Below are 25,603 nucleotides of genomic sequence, written 5' to 3' on the forward strand. Positions count from 1 at the left end.
AATTGTACCCAGATCTATCATAGAAGATTAGGGTTGGGAGGGACCTCAGGAGGTATCTAGTCCAACCCCCTGCTCAAAGCAGGACCAACCCCAACTAAACCATCCCGACGTCCAGTTCATTCCTTTGATCACAGGCTCAAAGAGCAGGCTCCAACTAGCAAGAAGCATCCGTGGCTGAATCCCAACAGACGCCTCGCTGCGGTGATGGAAGCAGTACCAGAGTGACGGCCGAGAACACTGGCAGCTGATGTTACAAGGACAGAAAGCAAATTGCCAAAATGACCCACCTGTTCAATATTTCTGTCAGCCGGGGCGATGCCTCCAACACCCGCCTCCGATGCTTCAAAACAAACAGGGGTGCAATGGGGGTCAGAACTGCTCTACTGCATGGTTTGTGACTTAGCAGGGATTTCATAACTAATGCTCTTGGCTCAGCAGGGGCAGGGTGGCAAAGAGGTTACGCTGAGATGGCTTCACTTTGCTTTATTCCAAGAATTAAAGTCCATGTATGAAAATACAGCACTTCCCCTGGTGGGCAGTCCTCAGACCTGGTTGTTCAGGGACATGATCTTTAAGGCCCCATTTTCAAAAGGCCCCTGTCTATGCTTGCAAAAAAACCAATCTGTGTGCACTTGATGGGTCCTTCGGTTCAAGCATGCGTGAGGCTGGGCACTCACAAACACCGCACGCGTCTCAAGAAGGCCGTCTAGCCAGTTCTGAAGAACCAGGTTTTCCAAACTACCATATGCAAAAAAAAGCTAGCATACAGCGTGCTACCCTCTCCTGGCGGATTTTGATCTCAGTGTTCTATCCACTGAACCATGTAAATTTGTTCCTGGATATAATCTCTACAGTCCCTCTGGGGTTGGTACGTTCACATCCTGATGGTGTTCACAGTGAAACGGGCCACCTGTGACAATCTGGTCAATCGTCCTGGAAGTCGAAACGGCCAAGAGCTTTGCTGCCGCTGCGGTGAAAGTGACCCATGAAACCTTGGCTCACCAGTGATGGACACAGACTGGACATCCAGCCAGACCGTATTGAGGACCTAGCTAGAGATGGATTCATGTGGCGCTTGTTCTGCAAGAAGACTATGGCCTTTAGGATCTGCCTTGCTGATGGTAATCTATACAGAGCCGTGCATGGAAACCGAACATTTCATGTGGGAAAGGAGAGAGAAGAGTTAGTCCAACTGAACAGACCCAAAAGGAAGTGGGAGAAGCCACCTCACCCATTACTTGATCCATTTTAAGCTGGGAGAGCATAATACAGGGAATAAACTTACTAGGGGTGACTTTTTTTTAAAAGCATGTAAGTGATTTAGGAGCCCACATCCCATTTTCAAAAGTGACAGAGGTTCTGTCTACACTGACGGCAGCAAATTCGCCACCATCAGATCAATTTTCCCAGTTCAATTGAGCAGCAGTGAAGATGCACTCCATTGATCCGGAAATCGATTTAATAAAACCACTTCCCCACAAAGCCTAGCGCTGCATGGACGGCTACGCATTTCCCGTCGGTGCAGCACAGTGGAGCACAGTGGAGACAGGAACTCTCTGTAGCTTGTGTAACTCCCATCGACTGCCGCCAAATTTCGCCAGCAGTGTAGACCAGGCCTTAGGAATTTAGGAGACTAAGTGTCACTGAAAGCCAAGAGGACTTGTGCAATCTCTGCACACAGATTGGCTCTAAGTCACTTACGTTCTTTTGGAAATGCTACCCCAGTCTTATTGCATTTCTAACTCCTACCATTAAATGGGAAACAAGTGGCCGATCAGAAAAATACAGCCGCTGATAACTCTTTAGAACATCTAGAAACTCAATTTTCAGGGGTGTCTGCTAATGCTGGGTGCTCAGCTTGAGACACCAACAGCTTACTTCTTTCACCGGTTCCACAAACTACAGTCGGAACCACAGAGGCTTAAGCTGTATCAAACCTAAAGAGAGCGGCAAACACTTGAAAATTCAGGTCGTTGATGCGTGACCTTAGAAACATCAATCGCTAGCTGAGAGGAAGAGCTAGAAATAGGAATTAGGTACAATACCTCTTCATACACTTGCTCCTTTAGGTAGGAAAAAGGTACCCCCAGTAAATGAAGTGGTCTTTGTGCATTCCAGCCCAGAGAGTCGGGGAGCTGTAAAGATCAGAGAGTGCACTAGTATTTACAAAGCACAGGTTCATATTTCTTGCTTAGCAAGAGACTCTGGAGTGACTCAGCTTCCATCACTGAATGGGAAGCCACCGAACAAATCTAACCCACCCAGTCTGCAGTGGCCAGATCTCACCTCCACTCCAGTCCTGTAGTGATCTTCCTTCAGAACCATGAAGACTCTGGTGCCATCAGTAGAAGTCACATTGACATAGTCCTCCAGGATGGGCGGCCGCTTGAGAACGCGTTTTGGGTCCTTTTCAGGGGGCGGCGTCACACGCAATGGAACCATGTCGCTCACTTCCAGGCTTTCTGGGCTCAGGGACGTTGGACTCCTTTAACACAGGCAAAGGAAAGTGCCCATGAAATCACATGTCCAGCAAGGTAACTTCAACGTACCGACCTTCCTTCAAAACGGAAACATTAGAATCGAATATGCCCCAGATCGAGTGTCACGAGCCTTCCTAAGTCACCAGAAAAGGGCAACAAATACAGGCAGGAAAACGCTCCTCAACAAAGCCTGCCATGACGCATTCCCAGCTATTCTAGCGCTGGGCCCCTCCACCCAACTGTGTCAAGGTTCCTACAGGCCGGCCTGCAGCACCTTGTATTCTACTCACCCCACAGTGGCTGCCTCAGTATTGCCGTCCCTCCATGCATCACTCTGCTGACCCTCACCCTTGACCTGCCTCATCTTCCATTACTGCAGGCCTGTTCTTCCCTCCCTGTCAAAGCCACTGAACCGGACCTAGGGCACCCTACGTGCCCAAGTGAGGCACTCCAAATATCACTGCAATCAGCATGGTATAAAAGTTTCCACAGAGAGGCTTCTTCTGCTAGGCCAGCCCTGGGCCTCCCTTGAGCAGAAACTGCCTGTGCGGTTAGTTCTGTGACGTGGGGAAAAAGGGACCAGGATGAAGCCACCAAAATAGTTTTCTCTTGTAACCTTAATGGAGATCTGACCCCAGCCTTCCACAGACCTTTCATTTACTGCATCAGTTTAGCTCCTAGATTTAACATTATTGACTGCCAAGGGCCTTCCCACAACATAACAACAGTGACAAAATAACCTCACAAATAACAGTAACCTGGGGCTCTGCAGTTTGGAGCTGTCCCCCGGGGAAGAAGGCGGGGTAATGTCATCCTGGAAGAAATCAGGAGAGGCCAAGTCGTCCTCTGCACCAAAGTTCAGCTTCTTAACCGCTTCAAGCCTTTGTCGCTTTGGCTTAGGAGCTGTTAGACACAAAGGGAATGGGGGGAGGGGGGTAATGACGTTGATCAAAAGCAGTGTATTTACAAAGAGGTAATACAGCTCCTTCCAGCCAAGGATCGCAATGCACTTTCTATGCATTAGTGAACAGAGTTGCACGAATCCCTTGCAAGGGGGGTATTATCAACCCGTTTAACAGATGGGAAACTGAGGCACAGTAACTTGTCCAATGAGTCAACAAGAGAGACAGGAACAGAAGCTGGAAATCTGAGTTCCCAAAACCATCCTGCTAGGACAAATGTTTCCTGGACTACAGAGATTACATACAGTACATTTTTCAGTGCAAGGCTATGCATTTCTGGCCTACTCAGTGCCCATCTTTGAGACTTCTCATGCCCATAGAGCTGAACTTCAGTTGCCCCAAAGATGAACACGGGCTTGGGAGACGGGTGTCAGCGGTACCCTCTATAACATATGCACGAAAAGCTGGGCAATACCCTGAGCTGCAACGGGGATCTGCAGCTACGGAGGACATTTAGGGAACAGTACCAAGAGGAGGCAAAAAGGGGAACACAAAAGCTGACCAAAGAGCATTTCCAAAACGTACTGAGCACAGAAGGAGGCCGGTGAGGGGACAAGTTCTCCAAACACTCCTCCTCCTCGGAGACATGCAGGACACACTCTAGCTGCCGCTTTTTAGGGTTAGCCTCCCCAATGTTCTCCACGCCATTTGTCTGGTTTTGAGAGTCCTTTCCCCGGCGTGGCTTGCAATTTACAGCAGCGGAGTCCTTAACCACATCCCCGGCTGAGATGGCTTCTTCAAACGTCTGCTTTCTGCTTCGGTGCTGGGAGATTCTGGGGGCTGGCAGGCGAGATGGGACATCTGGAAAAGATGTAAAAAATCAATCCACGGGTACGACGTGATCCATCTGCATGAGGGAAGCAGCCATGAGTAAACCTGGTGTCTAACCAAACTATAACACTGGCCTGCCAGAATGCACAGCACTAAACAAGGTCTGAAAAGTCCTTTAGCCCAGCTGAGCTTGAAGAGGTTCATTCGGAAAATCCAGTGGGATTCCATCTACATTTGCTAGTCAAACCATGCTCCGGGTCAGACCAGTTACAGGCAAGGTTAAACATGGTTGCTTGCCCCAGGGAGATGGAAGCTAAGTGTTGGTGGACTGTATTAAGAAATGTACAATGCACATTTTTAGCCTATAAAACCCTCATAGACAAAATTCATTGTTATCGATTACTCAAGTTTAAAGCATGAAGGGAGCAAAGGCAACATTCCAGCCCAACACCATGTATACAACTACATTATGAAATCACCACATCATGATCAAGTGATCATCTTGGAGCAAGTGATTGATGGATCACCAGGCAGTCACCGGCCTTGCTATACTGAACTCATCTCTGACAGAGGCCTGAGGGCCCTGCCCCATACATCCCCATAGAGCTTTCCAGGCCAGTGCAAGCATGAGTGCTGAACGTTATTGCCTTAGAATCACAGAATATTAGGGTTGGAAGGGACCTAGGAGTTATCTAGCCCAACCCCCCTGCTCAAAGCAGGACCAACCCCAACTAAATCATCCCAGCCAGGGCTTTACCAAGCCAGGCCTTAAAGACTTCTAAGGATGGAGATTCCACCACCTCCCTCGGTAACCCATTCCCGTGCTTCACCACCCTGCTAGGGAAAAAGGTTTTCCTAATATCCAACCCAGACCTCCTCCATTGCAGCTTGAGACCGTTGCTCCTTGTTCTCTCATCTGCCACCAATGAGAACAGCCTAGTTCCATCGTCCCTGGAACCCCCTTTCAGGTAGCTAAAGGCTGCTATCAAATCCCCCCTCACTCTTCTCTGCTGCAGACTAAACAAGCCCAGTTCCCTCAGCCTCTCCTCATCATTCATGTGCTCCAGCCCCCACATCATTTTCACTGCCCTCCACTAGACTCTCTCCAGCCTGCACAGCGACAAGCTCTCCTATGGCCCCCTGCAGAAACCAGCCAGGGCGCCAACAGCTGCCTTTGCAGGCAGACATCCAGCGCCACCCACCTTCCATCTCAGCCAGCACCTCCAGCTCGTCTGCAAACTGCTGATCGAACTCATCTTCGATGCCATACAGCTCCTGCTCCTCCATGGGGCCGTCCGGGAGCCGAGCTCCGCTCCCGGCCCTGCACCACGCTTGCACCGGTCCGGCCGGCAGCCGCAGCGCTCTCCCCGGCCGGCCCGGCTTCCCCCCGCGCGCACAGCGCGACTCCCACTACAACACGCCGAGCGCGCGCGCCGCTCGCATGCCCTTCCGGGTAACGTTCCATCCAGCCGCCTCCGGAGCCGCTGATTGGCTGCCTCGCCCTTCACGCGCCGCGGCCCTACGGCCCGGCTGGATACAATGTAGCCGGGGCCGCAGCGCCTTTCCTGCAGCCGCTGCAGGTCGGTCCCGCTCCGTGCATTGGTGCCACGGGTGGGGGGGAGAATGGTGGAGGCGGCTGGGCAAAGCCCCGGGCCAGCGGAAAGGGGCGGGGAGTGTGTATGTGTGTGTGGGCGGGCGTGGGGGGGAACTGCATGAATTTCCTCACTTCTCCCTCGTGCAGGGACCGCCTGTCACCCCTTTGCTTTTGCAGCTGGAGCAGCTGTCCCGGGGAGTTGCCTCCAGTCCACGGTCCCCCTGTGCACTGCCCAGGCGGAGGGCTGCTGCCGACACGTTATCCTTAACTGGTCCTGATCATCCACTAATCACCCTTCCTCCCCCCTCCCGCTGGCCCTTCTCCAGTTGGGAGGGCTCGGTGAGAAGACGTGGTGGATGCAGGGGTTACCTGTGGGTCATAATGGGATGTGGGTACCAACCTCCACCATCATCTGGGGCCTGCCATCCTTTTCTTCTCCCGCTGTAGGTCTGTGGATGCTGAGTGTCACCAAAGGAAGAAGAGGAAGCCTCTTTGTTTGACACATGTTCAAAGTATCCAGGATAAAGCATGGGAGACTATCTGTCTAGGGAACCATCTTGCATTATACACTGGAGGGGTGGAGCACATAGAATCTTCCCCATTTCCAGTCAGTCGGACTGAACGGCAGATGTTTTATTTTCTATCTAAAACTTGATAGGTGATGCAGAGGTGAAGGAGCACAAAGCGCATGTTTACTCGTTTCTGACATGAAATGCACGCTGTCGAATTTAAAATAATCTATGGTAAACAAACCGTTCTTGACCTTCATTACTGACAACACTGACCGTTACCAATGGGTCCTGTAGTGCAAAGATGTAGCCTTAGGTTATAATAACTGAAAGGATTTTAAAAATCCAAGTTATTATTTTGCATTGCTCACAGCTTCATCAATGAAGACACTTCCACTTTTGTTTCAAGTTTTTAGGGCTGCAGTTTTTCAGTTTCAGCCAATACAGGGATGGATGGATAGATACATACATACATATTTCAAAATCACTATTTCCCATGGATGTTTTTTAATGGCATAGTAACATTTTTTGTTGGTTTGGTAGAAGCTTTGCTTTACGTCTAAATTTTGGGCCTACTCTGAGTTGACAGCCACCTTTCACTCATGGCCACTAGAAGAGCCTGTCTGAAGTTCAGCAAGTACAGTGTATCTGTACCCCAAAGTGTGTTAGTTGCAAATCCCATGTCAGATGGGTGCACTCACTGTTATAAATTATTTGTATTGCCATATCACTTAAGAGCCCCAGCCACAGACTAGGACCCCTTTGTGCTAGGAGCTGTACAAATGCATTGTAACTCCTAAGTGTTGCCTAGTGAGAAGAAGTGAGTGAGTTCGCTGCCCTTTGGATGTAGCTGGAAGTGGGGAATCCATTAACATCACCACACCGTTGTATATCCCACTCACTGTTTTTAATCGTTTATTATGGGAGTGCCCCAATCAGGGTCCCATTGTGACTGCTGCTGTATAAACACAATAAAAGACAGACCCTGTCCCAAGGAGCTTGCTGTCTTTCTATGAGAAAACACATCTAGTGGGTGGAAGAAGGGAGGTGTGGAGCTTTCAACAGCTGGAGTGAGGCGCATCACACCCGTCCAGTTTCTGTTTGATCCATTTTGCTGCTTTGTTTTGTTTAAGGCACACGCTCCCAAAGTTGGCCACTTACTTCACTTCAAAGGGCCATGGAGCCGGGCAGCATTGATAACTTGTCCATCCTGTACCAGAGTTCTGACTTCATTGTGGTCAACAAGCACTGGGATGTCCGCATCGACAGCAAGATGTGGTATGAGAAGCTGACCCTGCAGAGCCAACTGAAGTATCGTTTCCCCGAGCTGGCAGACCCAGACACATATTACGGCTTCAGGCAAGTGAGCCGTTCATCTTGGTTATCCCAATGCCATAGATGCACGCCCTCTCCGAGATTGCTGTGATGTTCCAGGAACATGCAGCGTGCAAGACCTAGGACGTAGAGAGCCAGGGATGAAACATTCACAGTCCAAGGCAATTGACATTGAAATGAGCTACCAGAGCAGATTCGTCCGAACCAAGACCAGGCCACCTTCAGAACGTGCTGCAGGATGTGACCATTTGCCAAAGCCTGCCCACTGTAACAGGAGACAAGAAAGCAAGGAGAAGGGAAAAGAGGGGGAGCGTAAAGCTAGAATCACTCCTGAAACCTGGGTCAGGCACAGAACAGAATCCATCACACACAGACAGTGCTTGGTGGATCTAAATTATCCACTGAAGCCAAATCCTCGGCTGTATTTAGGTGCCTAACTCCCACTGAAATGCTCAGAATCTAAGTACCTAATGACCTTTAGAATAAAGGCTTGAGTGCTGAGATCCTGACTGCAAACTGCTCCGGGTGGGCTGACTCCTAGGCCATTAGAAATCCCGTTGACGTCAGCGGAAAGTCTCCACCCTGCGCTGAGCAACATGCCCTAGATGCTACGGAAATAGACACTACGGGAAAACCCAACCGAGAATTCAAAGCACTTACAATGCGTATACGTGAATAAAGTAGAAAACATCCTGTTGAAATGATGCTCTACCAGCAACTGGGATTATTTGAAACTAAAACCAAATTCAAAGGTGCCAGCTGTCCCTTTAAGAACGGGTTGTCTTAATAGTATGCTGAGTACTTCCAGAACACTTTGCATCTTCAGAGCTGGGCAGATGTGAACTATAAGCTCTTGCTGCGTGCCGGTCTTGGGCCGAGATCCAGCTTTTGCTTAGGTGTACCCCAGCTCTGTAGATTAGACTTTGGAGGGGGCGGGGGGGGATTTTCAAAGTAGCCTATGGGAGTTAGGCACCCAATATTTAGTGCCCCGCCTTTAAACATTCTGCCACAGTCCTGCTGTATGGGTGAAAAAACCAGCTGTGGCTTTTCAGAATCCCAGAGATGTTTCTGACCCTCCCTTGCACTCTCTGTCTCTCCTAGGTTTTGCCATCAGCTAGACTTTTCCACCAGTGGGGCCCTCTGCGTTGCTCTCAATAAAGCAGCTGCCGGTAGCGCATACAAATGTTTTAAGGAACGGGTGGTGACCAAGGCCTACCTCGCTCTGGTAAGCATCGCCCCCTCTGCACAGGCTCCCTCATGGTCCTAGGCCCTTCGGCCACCATTCATTGCATCCTGCCCTTTTAATGACAGTGTTACTCTCAGAGGTGCATAAACTGGGACTTTGTTCTGGGCTGTTCTTGCTCTGAGTTGGGATTCTGAAGGCACATCTGGCTCACAGCTATTCAGGGGCAGCCCTGGACATTTCCTTACAGTGGCAGCACGAGAAGTCCTATTTATGTTTCTGGAGGTAGTTATTGATACCCACTATTAGCACTGAAGATGTTAGGAAGCACTAGAGCAAAAGTCTCTATCAAAATTGATCAAAGATTTGATCTATATATATATGTATGTGAGTGTGTCTATACCTGGATTATTAGTACTGCTTTGAGACTGGGTGTTCTTTGTGTGAATCATGCATCTGACCTGTGTTTTCTGCATTGTATGAACAGCCAGATGTTGCAGCCATTGAAGTTTGGAATCGGATACTTAGGTTCTGATTCTGAAATTGACAGCACAAGATAGACCATTGGAGTCCAATGGGCTCTACAGAGATGCAGTGGTCCACGTGCGCACTGCCATTTGCAGAGTCAGCACCTTAGATTGTAAGCTCTTTTGAGCTGAGACTTTACCTTCTTCTGTCTGAGCATGATTTTTTGTGTTAAGTCTCTGTTTTCGTGGGGGAACAGTTGGGCCCAGAGTTGAGGGCCTGGAGGAGGTTCCAGGTTTGTTAAATTGCTATTTATTTCTGCCTTTGTTTTTTTTCAGTGACCCGGAATTGTTCTGAACTGAGTTTTTGTCCCATTAACTAACTAACTATCTCTCTTCTCTTCTGTAGGTCAGGGGCCACGTGAACGAAAGCAGAATGACGATCCATTATGCTATAGGGAAGAACACAACAGAAGGCATGACCCACATGATGTGTATTGAAGGGACTGAGGGTAAGCCTGCTCATAGATGAGATCTTGTGTCCTTTCCTTGCACCGTTGCCATGACTCTTTGTCTCGTGAGACTGGCAGCTGTGATGGATATGACTGAACTCCTATTTCCCATCTTGTTCTAGGCTGTGAAAATCCAAAGCCTTGCCAGTCAGAGCTATGCGTCCTTGAGCATGGATCATACGGTGGTGACCCGGTAACTAAAGTGCTTCTACAGCCACTGACTGGTAAGAGTTAGAGGGCGGGGGCAACCCCAGCATGGAATTGTTTCTTAGTTTAGTGAGAGACAGGCTGTAGGGCCTTGAGTAGGATGCAGAGCTGTTCTGCTGACTCACCCTGATAGTGGGGCCAGGAGGGTCTCATCAGTTTCAATTTAGGAGGATAAAATGCGGAGAGTCTCTCAGAGGCCAGATGGCGATAGGGAGGGAGCAGAATGTCCTGCAGGGAGAAACCCCAGTCATCTGGCGTTTGCAGTCCTGGACCTCATCTCCACTGTTGTGACTTGAGTCTACACTGTGGACCAGAACCCTTTAGGGGCTAGGATGAGAGAAAGCCAACCTCATTGTCAGTCATGACCTGCATTTGAGTCTTGAGTCCAGGTCTCCAAAGGTTGAACAGCACCGTGCATTCTTTCCCAGTACCACGGGCTTCAGGAGCCAAGGATTCAACAGCAGTGTTTGAACCCTGCACCTCTTACGCTTTCATTCCCATGTCCCATTTAGGCCGGACCCACCAGCTCCGCGTTCACTGCAGTGCCGCTGGACACCCCATCGTGGGAGACTTCACCTACAGCTTTAAGAAGGACAGTAACCCGTACAGAATGATGCTCCATGCCTACTACCTGCGGATCCCTACTGGGAAGGAACTGATTGAGGTGAGTGCTCCTGACCCCTTTCTGACCTCTCTGGATAGCAACTGGGTCCCTCACCACGTTGTCCACCGACTGGACGAGATGATCCAGGAACTGAAGGACAAGACGATCCGGGCGGAGGAAGAGGCTAGGAACCGGGAAGCCTTGCTTAGTGGCGGAGGAGAGGAGACGCCGAGCAAAGCCAAGAGCCTGGAGACGGAGGAAGAACAAGCCAAGTGTGAGCAGTGGTTAGCGGAGTGGGGCTTGGAGTGAGCTGCGCCTAGTGCTCTGCGTTTCAAACCCAGTATTCCATTTTATCACTGTGGCACCTAACAAGACACTCTGCCCCCCACCCCCTGGACCTAACGCCGCCTCCACGTCTGCACTTTTTTATGCCGAGCTATCTTAGAATGAATCCACCACGGGTTCATTTCCAGGACTGACGTTTGACTTGTTTTCGCACCAAGCAGGATTTTGTTTTTAACGAGTCCTGCCACCGGATACACTTCCCCTTGTTCTGCGACTCAGCTACGGGGTTGGAATGTCGCGCACCGTATCGGAAAAGAGGCAGATGCCCCGGCGGCCGGCACCTTTGTATTAGTGCTAAACTCCTGCGTGGGCATCAGCAGAGCTGATCCAATTATGGAGCTAGTGCAGAGAACGGTGGCGCTTCCTTCATACCTGTGGTACTAAAACATTGCCAAGATATGGTATATTTAAAGGGAATCAGTGATGGAGGAGAGGAAGTGTGGACCGTATGCCTTTCTGCGTGGAGTCTTTGGATCTGCTGTCACTTCCCCATTCCCACCTACTGAGTGATCATATGCACTCACCGAGTCCTATTAGCTATTGCTGTCTTCCAGGGCAGGGTATGAAGAAGTATCATGCAGCATTTTCATTGATCAGGTTAAAAGGACGAGAACCACGTCAACCAGCCACATGCTTTGCCATTAAATCATGATAAAGCTAAACAGAGCTGCTGGGCAGGTCCTCTAAATGGGGTGTGGGCCTCACTCACTTTTCCAAGTCTGCCCCGGCCATTGTCATTGGTGCATTTAAACTATTTGTATTTTTAAAAGGTTTTTAATTTGATGAGTACTAATTAATTTTAAACTTTATATGGAAATTTGACATGGAATACCGTCTTTTAGCAGTTCTACAATGCTGTCGGTCTCAGATTTTTGTAACATCCCATTTCTAATACATTGACACTAGTAGCAGATTAAAAATATCCAAGACCCCAGAATTTTTTCCTACAGGTAGTGATATTTTATTACACCCTTTACTTCTATGCTCCTTTTCTAAGAGCCTGCTGTTGCCTTGAGAGGCACATGTAACTCCTGCTAAGACTACAAATGGGCGTTTCAGGCAATTCTCAGCAGAAGAACACGACCCAAAGTAAATTAATGATGATCACCTTGTTCTCCTAATGCCTATGACAAGCACTGCCTGGCTTTCATCACTAGATGGTGTCATATGCAGTCTCTGGTATCAGACCATTTATTTAAATTGTCTTAAGACTTCAGCAGTGGGAATAGAGGAAAAACACCCAGAACTGAAGGAAAGTTAAGGGGCAGATGCAAACAAATGATAGCAAAGGAACTCTGATTTAAAGCTGGAACTCCATGTCCTTGTTTTGGGAGAGTCAAGAGTCGAGGGGAAGCCTTAACTGAGAATTTCCTTGCTTTGCCAATCTAATTCAAACCTTCGTTGTTGCCACACTAGCTTTTTTTGTGTCTTAATTTTCTTCTTCTGCTTTTAACGGTAGTTTGAAAATCATGGAATAAAACTGTAATGGAATTATGTGAGAGAGACCATAGATTATTGAGACAATAAACCATGATAGCCCATTCAGATCTATGTGACCTGTCTATTTTAGGTATTTATAGCGCACCAGTCACCTTAGGATCTAAGCACTGAGCTGTCACATCAGTGCACGCCTTTAGGGCCCCTTAATCCTCAGCCTGTTGTACATCTGCCAGTACACGCTGTTTGAAGTGTTGTTGTAGCTGTGTTGGTCCCAGGACATTAGGAGGGCAAGGAGCGTGAGGTCATATCTGTTATTGGACCAGCTTCTGTTGGTGAAAGAGACAAGCTTTTGAGCTTCCACAGAGCTCTTCTTCAGGTCAGAGTAAAAGATATTACTTCACCCACCTTGTCTCTCTAACAATGCACACGGGCATAATTAAGAAAATCCACCTGTCTGTAGCTCCAGATGACAAATATTTCCACTGGGAGAGATGACAAGAACTCCATCGTTATCCATGGGACATGGAAACGTCAAAGTTCTGTTGGGTCACTTAAATCACAGTTGATTTTTGCCGCAGGCTTGTATTTTTGCCCCTCAGAATAGCTGTGGTCACCTACTTCCATGGATGCTATTTGATACGTCCTCAGTATAGGATAGTATATGTGTGTTTCTGCAGCTTCCAGTAAGTGTATGGATTTGCATCAAATGGGTCCTTGAGATAACAGTTCATCATCAGAGCTTCTGATGCACTGATAGGGGAATCTTCCTCTTTGCCACTTGATGGCTTGATATTTGGTGCAGGCAGGTAAGGCCAGATAACACCTGGTGGGTCATTATTTTTCATGGCTGTTCCCTACACTATCCCCACTAGTACCTGAAGCAGCGATCAGCTGGTCAATGGATGTGAATCGACCCTGAGGGACATTAGTTGGGAGCAAAGCGTTCGGCTAATTTTAGCAGCTACAGAAAGCAGAGACTCGAGCTTGGTTTGCTTTAGTATTCGAAACCTCCCCAGTGAGCATCCTAGTTCAGCTGCTGGTACTTTGCAGGCAGGCAGAGCCCCACCCAGTAGGGAACATATCTTTCTGGTCTGGAGACTGCTGGAGACTGTGTTAGTCAAAGGCCATGACGTGGCATCAGTTGGCTGCAGCAGGATTGAAAGAGTCATAATCTTGAGAAGCAACTCACGGGATAGCATTAGTATTGGCTGAGGACAGTCCTGATTATCAGCATCGCGGGCTGGAGGTCACATACTGCTGCTATGCTGGCTAACGTTAGCTACCTATTTGGAGAGGGGCAAAATATTTGTGGAAGTAGAGGACCAAGGATGAGAAACTCTGGGTGAAATTCAGTGGAGTGGAGAGACCAGACACAAAGTCCTAGGCAATACTTACACTCTGAACAAGGGCCTTGTGCAGGGGGTGAATTGTACCCTGTGAGAGTTATAGAAAGTGTCTTCCAGCTGAGATATGCTCAGCGTAGATTCAACCAGCTCAGCCTCAGGGCGTGTGGTGGGCTCGCATTTGGCTCACGTTGGAGGGTGACGGCCTGTTGGCCCTGAAGATCTCAATTCATCTTAGCTGTGATGACCCAGAACTCACGCTCTCCCACACACATACATGCACAGAGGAAATTCAGCCATTGTACGGGCAACCTCACTGGTCAGGTGAGCGCACCCGAGTGTTTGTTCACCGGTTGACCGACAAAGCTTGTCCCAAATGTTTAAAGTCTTGAAAACATTCCATCCAGAGCCCTGTGGACCAAATGTTGGTGGAAAGACCACGGCATCCCCTGTCTGCTCTGCACACCTTGGAAGGTTTAGGCTTTAATGTATTGCACTTTTATCCAATGTTGCAGGAATCAGAAATGAATATATTTTTCCTGAACTTTTATGAATTGTGGATTGAGAAATGTATTTTGCAGTAACAGTTTCACACGGCTTCCACCCTTGGCCACCATTGTACAGTGTTTGTTCTAATGTACATCATCATCTGTATTTATCATGTGGTAGAAATTTGATGATTACTTCCGTTGGGTTATTTGCGAGGAGCCTGAAGTTGATCTATTTATATATTTATAATGTGGTGTTGGTTGTTTCTGTGGGTGTGTTTTGTGACATTTTGTAAACCTCAGGATAATCCCTGTTGTGTGTTGTTATGCATTTGTGGACATCACTGTAATAAACCATTAAGTGTGCCCCGTGTTTGTACCAATGGTCTGTTTAACTCACACAAACGGGGTGTCGCATGAAAGGGATGCTGTCATATTAAAAAATAAGTAGCCGATGTCCTTTGCCCCTTAAATTAAGGCAGAACTTTCTGCATTGCTCCTCCCGGTAACCTGATGAGGAATTATCTCCGTTCTGTGAACTACTAAACAAGTTTCCTTTTCTTTGCTAAAGGAAGAGCCTCTGTAGAACACCCAGGATGGTCCAGTGTGTAGGACAGCCTGAGACTTGGAAGAACTGGGTCCAATTCCCTGCTTCACCATTGACTTCCTGTGTGAGCTTGGGGTCAGTCACGCTGTCTCGCTGTGACTCAGTTCCCCACCTGAGGAGTAGCAGTACCACCATTCCTTACAGGGGTGTGGTGAGGATACTTTCATTAAAATTGGGCGGCCCCCAGCTACTGCGGCGACGAGGGTCAGACAAGTACGTTAGGGCGATAGGACCATTTCCTCTGTGGCGATCCTGGCGGGAAAACTAAGAATGAAGCACACTTCAAAGTGGTACTTTGTTGATTGCAGCCCCATGCTCGTCTCTAGTAGGGGGCTGGAAGTTATTCCTTTACCAGCATTCCTGGCCTAAATCCAGCCCTCCACACGCCCACTCCACACGCACTTGCTGAAATCAGAGACCCCCATAGCATGTCCACAGAGTGAGACGTTTGACTGTCTTTGTGACTGGCCTAAACTGGACTCAGGCCAATGACAGGTGGGGAAGGAACATGCTCTCCTGCCCCCCCGCTCCAGAGCTTCATGGGTTCTTTAGCGGTGGAGCTGGATGGAGCGCCTGGCTCCTCAGACTTCACATTCCCCTTGTCCAGACGCGAGCCCGGATGAGTCGCCGTGCGTCTGAGCTGCTAGTTCCGTGCGTCAGAGCGGAGGGTCGGCCCCTTGCTGAGCGTGAGGGGGCAGCAGGAATGTTCTGTCTCTCTGCACGCCACCCCCACTGCATTGCATCGCCCGGGCCGCTCCTGACACTCCGAATGCCTGAAATGTGACCTCAGCAGTCCGAGCCCGACCTTTCCTTTCCTTCCTCTTTGCAGCTGTGGGTCCCTCCTTGTTCTCTAGCTCCCTCCAGGCAAGGGCTTGGCCTGTCTGCGCTTGAGCCAATCGCTGACTGGCTCGGCTGCGAATACCGTCGACCACCAGCAGCCGAAGCAGGTTCAAACCGAGGTTCCCGCGGGTGGTTTCAAAGCCCGCTTTTGATGCCAGTGGGGGTTACAGCGGGAAGTGGCGGGAGATTCAGCCCCCCTGCGTGGGTCCTTGATTAAACCCTGTGCAGCAGGCTGCAGGGCAGTCTTTAGCCTAGTGACTGGGGGAGGCAGAGCAATCCTTGGCATTGTCAAGGAAGGCCGGACAAGCCAGGAGGGGCTTTAAGGAATGAGCACATACTGGCCAGGCTGGAATGTCTTGACCCTCCCATTTGCTGGCACCAACCCGGCAAACCTGCTGTGAAAACACAGGCTTTCGGTCAAATGAGTCATGCGAGGGAAATCCCACTAATGCCAGCTGCAGGTGCTCAGCTTTCGAAGGCCCCCCCCCCGCGGTCAGCGGTGACTTGAGGGCGGAAGATGGACAAAGGGGCTTCATCATTAAAGAGCTTTTAGCAAACGGTGATAAGAAAAAGCCAGACAAGGCGCTAAAGGAGGAGAAAAATGGCCCTAAGCAGTTAGAGTGAAGACGCCAGTGCATTGCCTTCCCACCACCCCGCTGGATGGGAAGCACTGGGTGTAAAGAGGCCAGCTGTGATTTTCGGTTTCTTTGAGGGCCTGACGTTGGACCTCGTGCTCACAATACAGTTCAGACTCTCACCGCCCCCCATCACTGGATGATGATCGACTCGCACATCCCCTCTGCCTTTAAAAACTGGCTCTTGTTTTTAATTGAATGAGAAGAGGGGCTAAGGCTTGGGAGCGGGTCAGTCTTTGGCCTCTTTGCTGATCCTGTCAGCTTGGGGGACAAATTATGCCGGGGCTTTTAGTGACCTTGACAACATGTCCCTTAGACACTGGACTGAGACTTCCCCGGTTCGTTTCACACAGGCGGCCGAAGGACAGTCAGATGTCAGCAGGGTGTTATGAACAGCTCGCAGTCATGTTTGGGGGGGGTGAACCAGACACCAATAGATGAAAGGCCTCATATCCTGCTACCAGTCCCTTTGGGGGCCATCTGTGGAACTTCTCACCAGTTGATTTCATGGAATCTTTACCCTATATCTATATATATTATCGGAGGGGGCAGGGGGCTGGTGAAATTACAAGAGACTCAAAATTTTTCTCAGGGACGTGAAAAAGCATGAGGCTGCCTTGATGCGATATTTCAACGAGGAATGTGAATGTGACTTCCATGAGGAGGAGGAAGAGGAGGAGAAGGTGTTTGTCTCCCTAGACTCAGAGCATACGCCTTGGAGCCCGGAACTCCTAAGTCCTGTTCTTACTGCTGTCACTGCCTAGCTTTCTGAATAATTTGCCCTTACCTAGAACTTTATACACATGATTGAGTCAAGCCTCTCAACACCTCTGTGAAGCCGTCAAATAACAGTCCCCCTTTTTACTGTGGGGAAAACGACCCTCAGAGAAACTAAGTGCTACAAGTAGCAGGTCCGACCTGGGATTAGAACCGAAATGTCCGAACCGCGATTAGAACCTGGAGAAGGAGATGACATTTGACGTATCGGTTGTCCGCTCTGAGTTATTTACTTATCCCTGCCTACAGGCGCCTTTTCCATCTCCAACTTCTACAGCTCAACCCTTTCGCACACCTGCCTTTCCCAGGCAGGAACAGGCCATAGCTCTAAACCCTGTGGGCTAAATTCCCTGCCGGTGTAACTCTGCTGAAGTCAATGGAGTTACAGCAGTGGACCAATTGGTCCTTGTTTAGTAACCTGCTACATAGATGGCACTCACCGTACTGGGGCATCTCAGAAGAGTCCACCCGCCCACATCTCCTTGATAAGTACCTACTGGTACTTATCTCTGGATTTGTTACACGTGCAATGACATTCCTCAATGACGAGCCCTCTCTGTGCATTCACCTCACCTGAAGGATGATGCCCTCTTTCACTAATAATCTTTAGTATTTTTACTGTAAAAAAACTGATTTCACTGTAGGCCGAAATGCCCCATTGACAATACCCAGCATTTTATTATTCTCCTGAGCCAAACCAAAGAGAGAGACATGTAGCTTTTGATGTAAACATATTAACCATCTCTTGGGGGCATAGATGTGGTGACTGGGACACTGGAAATGCCACAAGTAGATAGACAGAGAGGTGAGATATTAGCTTTACTTATGTTCTGATAGTTCAGGGAGGAAATTGCCAACAGGAATGTTATTCATAATACCCCTTTTCATGCGTAATGCTTTTGGTACATCCCAGGGTCATTATTCAGGGGGGAGTGGCAATCATGTGTGTAGTTTCCTGAGTTTAAGGCATATTGCTCAGGGGTCTGGCAGGTTTCACATGCCACTTTGTGGTGGAAGTCTTGCTTCGGCATCTTCTAACACAGAGCAGGAGAAACAGCTGGGATGAAATAGGAACCGGTCCCAAAACTTTTCCCTACATTCCAAACCCAAGCTCTTTGGAGGATTGATCACATTTTCTATTTCCCCTCCCGCACTCTTCCTTTCCATTTTCACCCTCCACTTGCCTTTCCCCATTTCCCCATTGACATGCGTAAGGGGCACTCATCGTCAGCATTCGGCTAATAATGCACATAGCATCACCAATGTTTCCTCGCTAAGACTGCTGTGTTTACGCTGACTGAGGTCTGCTCAGTCAGCAATGAGCTGTCCAGGTGCTCACATTGTGTTCTCGTTCCCAATATTAGATCTGACCTCGGGTTGCAAGCCTCAGGCAGTCGAAGGCCTTTTTCTGTAGATAACAACACATCAAACAGGTTTCTGTAGCCTAGTCATTCTGCTAGGCAGCTAGCTATCTTTACAGGAGATCATTCTAAAATAGAAACCAGAAACTGAAATGCCAGTATTGACTAACATGCTGCTTTGGGGGAACCAGTTGTGCAGGTTTGATGTCCGTTGCCTGGGAGTCACTCAGCAGACAGACAAGAACCATGAGTGCAGCACCTTCTGGCTTAATGGGGCTTTGTTAGGAATTCTGCCTTGGAGGCACAGAGCGTGGTCTCTGCTAGGAGCTGTCTGGTAATGAGAGAGGCAGAGCTGAAATAATCACCTACTCATCCTTTCCAGTAAGAGAGATGAAAAGAGGAAACCAGATCTGGAACACCTGGCCCTTACTATCAATAAAAACCAGGCCCACATGTGGAGTCTAATGTAAGACCCAAACGTAGAAGTGACTCTTCCGGCTCAGGTTGGCTGGGGATAGGACATACTCACCCTATGCGGAGAGGAGCAGAGGCAGAGGGCAGTGGGACTCTCAGCACAAGCCCATGCTACTTGGGGAACCCCGTTAGCTGTGGGTAGCAGGTTCTTGGGGTCTTCGAATCCCCATAAAGTGATTCTTCCCCAGATAACATGCACAGGAGTTGATAAAGACATGGAGCTCTCCCTTAAGCTTCCAGAAGACAGAGCTAGTGGTGGGCAGAAAGTCCCTATTTTGGTGGAGCTGGAATTAAGCTTGTCAGTTGGAGCTGCAGTAATTCAATTAAAGGCTCTGGTTCAACTCTTGCCGTTATGAAGAAAGCACCCAGAAGTTTGAGAAGCAGGGGATTCAAGTGAAGGCTGCGAAGGAGATGTGCGCACCTCCTGTTTCCACTGCTTTTGATTCCATTTGCAAATAGCGCTGGAATTATGGGACCAGATCCTCAGGACTTGGGTGCAGCTATTCCACTTTCCACCAGCTGAAGAACTGATGTCTGCTGCCCACACACTGTTTACACAGGGTGATGCCACCAAAAACAACACGGGAGGATATTGTGACTCACCCTTCAGTTCTCTATGGCTAAAACGAGCCAGCGGCCCCTCACAAGTATGAACCCAACCATATCACCCCTCAGTAGAAGTCTGCCAAACTCAGTGTCTAGGAAGAGTCATTATTACCACTTTCTTATTCATCGTTGTTAGTACTGCTGGGCTAAACGCATTGTCTTCAATGGGAGTTTTGCCTGAGTAAACCTAAGGGCAAAGAGAAAATTAAGGGGTGACTTGATTACAATCTATAAGTACCTACATGGGGAACAGATATTCAGTAATGGGCTCTTCACTCTAACAGAGAAAGGTCTAGCGCAATCCAATGGCTGGGAGTTGAACCTAGACAAATTCAGACTGGAAATAAGGTGTACAATTTAACGGTGAGAATAATGAACTCTTGGAACAATTAGACAAGTATTGTGGTGGTTTTGCCATCGCTGACCATTTTGAAATCAAGCTTGGATGCTTTCCTAAAAGCTCTGCACTGGGAATTATTTCGGGGAAGGTCTGTGGCCTGTGTTATGCCGGAGGTGAGACTCGTAGATGATCACTGTGGTGCCGCCTGGCCTTGGGGTCTATGAATCTATTGAACCGCCGGGTCTGGCTCGTTATTATAATAATTATGATTATATTTTATCAATGGGTTGTTTTACTGAGACATGTTCTCCATCAGGCTGCAGCAAAATGTGCCGCCCTCCAAAAGTAATTTTCCTCTTTAACGTGATGAATTTGCAGCTGGACCTGCAAGGAACATAGACTCTTGAGGGACTGTGATCCAAACAAACCCCTGGGGGTGTGGGCTGCCCTGAGTGAGGGATTGGCATTCTTCTCTTCCACTCCCCTTCCTCAGCTTCTGTATTTCAGCTGTAATCCCCTTTTTTAGCTTTATCTGGCGGAGGATGGGTCAGCTCATTCCATTGGTCAGACCCTGGGAGAGGCTCGTGCCCCCCCCCCCCCACCACACCCCCAACCGTTTTCTATTTATAATCATTTGTTGTTTGTAACGCTTCCTGAACAGGAGACACCCAGTGATGCGCTGGTAACAAAGGATGACAGCTCAGGGTGCCTGGGCTAGGGCCAGGGGTGGGGTAAGTGCCCTGTCTGTACAATTGCTATTGCCTCTAGCCAGTCCTCAGCTTTACAAACCATCCCATTTCATAGGCCTTTTGAACTGCACCTGCATTTTCACCTTGACTTGCAAATCGGGTAATCGTATGTCTGACTAGGAGATCTTTGTAGGCAGATGCTGGTTTTGAGCATGCAGACAGGGAGGGTGTATAGTCTGGGATGCCTACCTGAAAAATTGGCCCTTTTTCTTTAATATAGTGACTCCAAGCTAGTGGACTAATAATCCAGACCAGAGATTGTGGGAGGCATTCTGATCTTGGTTACACTGGTGGAGTAACTGGGTATTTACACTAGTGTAAATGAGCTCGGAGACTGGGATGCCGGTCCAGGGAACAACGTACAATATGTAGTCTACTCCAGAATTGGAGTAGGAACTGTAGGTGAGCACAGTATGAGAATGGAGAGTATACACCATCTGCAATCCAGAAAGCAGGTGCTCAGGAAGCGGGTGGGGGGGAGAAAGAAAAGTCTCTTAAGCAGTGCAGTACGATGCAATGCTATCCCATACAGTGCAATGCAGCACCACACCACTGCTCTGTTTTGTAACCTGTCTGCAATGTATAAACTGTATCTCTAACACAGTTTAAAGAGTTTCCACTGACTTCAAGGAAAGTTTAGACTTAGTCGGGAATGCGGGACTGGGCCTTTTATCATCTGTTGAAATGCTTCATGAAGGAATTCATTCATTCTCAAGGAAGTTCAAACTGATGCTTTTTTGAAAGGATCCTTTACAAAGCACCTTGAGAAACTGACTTGTCACACCCCCTGCTTGAGAGCAACGTCCCACTCCCTTGAGTGATAAGACAGGGACAGACCTGTTCTTTCCCATTACTCATCCCAGGGACAGCAACACTAGCAGATGGTGGGTTTTCGGCTCTCCTGGTGACAGGTGGGTGAATATCTTGTTTTGGGTTAAAGAAATTTCACTCTAATAACAACATCAGAAAAGAGTCTCCCTGAGTGGAGCAATGATGAAAATGCAACGATATTGACTTTACGTACCATGGAATAGCTAGAACATAATGAGATTTAGCTGAAAGTTTATTAACTTGTGACTCAGACAATGAAATAATTGTGCTGTGGAATATGTGAATGACCTATTGATCTGATCTCTAACTTTTTATTTGATACCAGCTATTTCTAGCAGATCTGATCGCTCTCTGTCTGTAGCTAGGGCAAAGAGGAGATGTGACACCTAACTCTGGTCTCACACTGGTTTTATATAGGTATAATTGTTTGGACTTACAATGGAGTTACTCCTGATCTGTCATTTAGAATCAGAGCCAGCAGTATGTGGCTATGTGGTACCCTTATAAATATCCAAATCAGAGTAGGGATGTATATTTCTGTTTAGTACATGAGGAATGCTGATAAATGAGTTCATGTTAGTTAGAGATGATGAGCAGGGTTGTGGTCGGAGCTGCACAGATGCAATGCCCCATGATTGCTAGCAGAATTTGTCCCATTGTTTCTAAAGCCCATAGGAAGGGGACACACACCTTGGACATGGTCCTGCAGTGTTAAGTTTTATTCAGATGACTGATTATCTGACAAAGAAAATATGCTGCACAAATTCATGTATGAATTCCAGGGACAAGACACAGAGTCTTATTGTGAGTCAGGAAAACAAGGGGCCAGAGATTTAGCTGTTCTAAACTGGCACTGATCCATTGAGCTGAGGGAAGCATCTGCCTTGGAATCTCTTATTAATGTAACTCTTGAAAACAACCTCAGCGGCTTAACCTGTTTGTGGAGTTTAGCTGGAATCCTTGGGCTTTCTCCCTGTGTGCTAAAAGCAGAATGACCTTTTGGGGCCCATGACATGCACCTCTAGTGTGGTTTGGAAAGCTCTTGCAGCTGAGTGAGTGGGCAGGAATGCATGAACTCCATTGAAAGGCAGTGTAATCCTATCGGGTTATAGACCACCCTTTAAAATGCCTCAGAGTCCTTCTGAGCCTCTTTAATGGAACAGTGAGAAAGGTGACCGGAGTGACTAAGGGCATGGAAAAACACCGGTATAAGGAGAGATTGAAAAGCCTTGGATTGTTTACCTTCAAAGGGAGACATGCAAGAGGTGACATGATGAAAGTATATAAAATGACGAATGGTTCAGAATGATTGGGAGCTTCTTTCCTCACTGGCTCATAACACAAGAGCAAGGGGACTTTCAATGACATTGAAAGAGGTGAGATTCAAAACCGATAAAAGGAAATGCTTTTTCACTCAACTTGTAAGTAGACTGTGGAACTCACTGCCACAGGAAATCACTGAGGTAAAAAACTTAGCATGATTCCGAGAGGGATTGGACATTGATATGGATTGCAAGAATATCTGGAGGTAGAAGAGATAAAGCCATTTATTATTATTATTATTATTATTTTTGGAAGGGATATGAAACTTCATGTTTCAAGGTTTTAGCCCATCTCTAACTATTAGAAGTTTGAATGAGACTCATAGGGAGGCAGATTGCCTGATATCTGCCTCTTGCAGGGTTTATTGCACATTTGTCCGAAGAATCTGGGCCGGCTTCTATGGGAGTCAGGATACTGAACTACATAGGTCTGATCCAGTCTGGGAATTCCTGTGCCGAAGGGGTTAGACAGACACTTGCAAAAAGATTCTAACAAGTTTTACAAGTAAATTTGATCCTGCAAGGTACAGAGGGAATCATGTGGGACACTGAGCACTGCCAACTCTGCTGTATTCCACTGGGGCTTGAGGGTGGCTACTCCACACTGGGCATGATCAGGACCTTGGCAGGATCAGACCCTAGTTACTTTCTGAGTCTACTTGTGGATAATTCCCACAATGAAAGATGAAGCAGAGGGAGGAGCGGGTGGGGGTGGACAGAGGTTTAATCTAGGACAGAACCAGTCACGTCAATAGCCACATCCTGGGCCCTATGCACTGGTAATGTATTCATGGATTCATAGAGCCCAAGGGCAGAAGGGACAGTTGTGATCATCTAGCCTGATCTCCTGTATAACACAGTCCATAGAACTTCCCCCAAATAATTCCTAGAGCAGATCTTTTAGACAAACATCCCATCTTGATTTAAAAATGGTCAGTGATGGACAATCCACCATGACCCTTGGTAAGTTGTTCCAATGGTTAGTTACTCTCACCGTTAAAAACGTACCCCTTATTTCCAGTCTGAACTTCCAGCCACTGGGTCATATTAGACCTTTCTCTGCTAGATTGAAGAGCCCATCATTAAATATTTGTTCCCCGTGTAGATACTTACAGACAGCAGTCAAGTCACCCCGTACCTTCCTCTTTGTTAAGCTAAATAGACTGAGCTCCTTGAGTCTATCACCAGAGGATACGTTTTCTAATCCCTTAATCAGTCTCCTGGCTCTTCTCTGAACTCTGTCCAATTTATCAACATCCCTCTTGAATTATGGACCCAGTATTCCAGCAGTGGTTGCAGCAGTGCCAAACACAGAGGTGAAATACACTGGGCCAGCCTAGAAGGTGCCCATTTGGTATTACCGGTTCTGGCTGCAGCTAGGAAGCGCAGAGCTCCGTGAAAATAATGCAGGACTATTTCAGAACATAAAGCATGGTTTGATGTGGGTCTGCTTTTCAAAGCAGATGCAAGTTCGGTGGGGTCTGTTGTTTCATGTACCGTATGCTGGGTAATAACACGGGAGGACTCCGTGTTTCTAAAATGAAAGCAGCACTTTATCAGGGGACTGTTTACAAAGGCACAGCAAGAACCGTTAACATTCCACCCTGTGCACATAGACTCCTTGCTGCCTGTTTGCTCTGTTTCTAGGGGCTGCCTTGCTCTCCTGTTAATGACACACTCTTTCTTGCTCTGGGTCTCACTAGACCGCCTGCTGCTACCGTGCTTCACGTGCCACGTGCTGGGCAATAACACGGAAGGACTCCGTGCTTCTAAACTAAACCCTCTCTTTGTGAAGAGCCTGCAGCCTAGCTGTAGCCGTGTGGGTCCCAGGATATTAGAGAAAGAACTATTTACAGAAGGGTTGCAGCTGCAGCCGGCATTCCAGCCACACGCTCACAGTCTGAATACCTGGTGCCTCTCCAAACCCTTCCCTCCTGCAACCTCTGCCCTTCCCGCCACGTTTGCTACATGGGTGTGGCAGAGTGTGTGTGTGAGTCTGGGTCCCAGCTCAAGATGAGCTCAAAGGGCTTTTTTTTTTTTAAATTAAACCACTCTTTGCCTGATTCACCACCCAGCTTTCCTTGCTTCAATCACAAGGCACCAGGATGTTTTCTGCATGTATATCCAAGGAGCTTCAAAGGGGACCGAGTAGGTTTGAAAGATGCTGCCGTTATCACACAAAAGCAGGCAAGGGGCATGTAAAGTCAGGGATAATATCTAACAGGAGTGAGTCTTTGTCATTCCTGTTGCCGTCTCAAAGCTCAGCTATTCATCATAGGCTTGATGCAGGAATCGCCAAGTGAGACTCTGCACCCTGTGTTATACAGCAGGTCAGACTAGATGATCGTCACAAGGTCCCTGGTAGCTTTGAAATCTGTGAATCTAGTATTGTTATTTTATTTCTATCTAAATAACCTTTGGCTTGAGGAGCCGGATTCACCAGTATATATATGTTCACTGCTTTGCAGCCCTCCAGCGATACAAAGCAGTCATCAACCTGACATAACTGGCCAGTTATACAGTTATCCGTGTTGTACTGTCAGAGGAGCACAAAGCAGCTAAGGCATACCAGTGACTCTAGCCACAAAACGAGAGTGTACATACTATGTCTACACAACCACAGGTTTCTTCTCTCATCCTATTCACTACATTCCCTCTGTTTGCTTCCAACACACCCTGGTTATGTCTTGTCTTAGACTAAAAACTGTCTGATGCTAAAAGAATGTCACCCTTCAGCACATGAATATGGTCCAGGCTGTCACACCAATGAATGCGGGGGGAGACATCAGCCTGCTTCTCTCCTCTCTACGGCACCAAAAGCGTG

At 48.0% G+C, this 25,603-nt stretch overlaps 2 protein-coding genes across 2 annotated transcripts in view; one reads left to right on the forward strand and one right to left on the reverse strand.

The window, feature by feature from the left end:
- The window catches only part of CHTF18 (chromosome transmission fidelity factor 18), a 42,464-nt gene extending 36,805 nt beyond the window's left edge, over positions 1 to 5,659 (reverse strand). Inside the window, exons 1-6 of the mRNA XM_067534254.1 lie at positions 5,416 to 5,659; positions 3,968 to 4,243; positions 3,239 to 3,383; positions 2,287 to 2,485; positions 2,046 to 2,135; positions 288 to 340 (exon numbers count right to left, since the gene is read on the reverse strand). Coding sequence (XP_067390355.1) covers positions 288 to 340; positions 2,046 to 2,135; positions 2,287 to 2,485; positions 3,239 to 3,383; positions 3,968 to 4,243; positions 5,416 to 5,500 — 848 coding nt within the window. The 5' untranslated portion in view covers positions 5,501 to 5,659. The remainder of the gene's footprint in view (positions 1 to 287; positions 341 to 2,045; positions 2,136 to 2,286; positions 2,486 to 3,238; positions 3,384 to 3,967; positions 4,244 to 5,415) is intronic.
- A 1,834-nt stretch (positions 5,660 to 7,493) lies between these two features.
- Positions 7,494 to 14,606, forward strand: RPUSD1 (RNA pseudouridine synthase domain containing 1). Its single transcript, XM_067534264.1, has 5 exons — positions 7,494 to 7,675; positions 8,753 to 8,876; positions 9,708 to 9,810; positions 9,933 to 10,034; positions 10,530 to 14,606. The coding sequence occupies exons 1-5, from the start codon at positions 7,494 to 7,496 to the stop codon at positions 10,928 to 10,930; spliced, it is 912 nt and encodes a 303-aa protein (XP_067390365.1). The 3' UTR covers positions 10,931 to 14,606.
- Positions 14,607 to 25,603: the final 10,997 nt, after the last annotated feature.

This window comes from Emydura macquarii, unplaced genomic scaffold, assembly GCF_026122565.2.
Source record: "Emydura macquarii macquarii isolate MOO-44397 ecotype Brisbane River unplaced genomic scaffold, CSIRO-AGI_Emac_v2 contig_3390, whole genome shotgun sequence".
Taxonomy (NCBI): Eukaryota; Metazoa; Chordata; order Testudines; family Chelidae; genus Emydura; species Emydura macquarii.

What these genes read in the sequence shown, in the direction of transcription:
- RPUSD1 (XM_067534264.1), top strand. Translation starts at nt 7,494, where the DNA reads ATGGAGCCGGGCAGCATTGATAACTTGTCCATCCTGTACCAGAGTTCT. An exon ending in GTGTATTGAAGGGACTGAGG is followed by an intron (nt 9,811 to 9,932) that starts GTAAGCCTGCTC and finishes ATCTTGTTCTAG; the next exon opens with GCTGTGAAAATCCAAAGCCT. An exon ending in GCTTCTACAGCCACTGACTG is followed by an intron (nt 10,035 to 10,529) that starts GTAAGAGTTAGA and finishes TGTCCCATTTAG; the next exon opens with GCCGGACCCACCAGCTCCGC.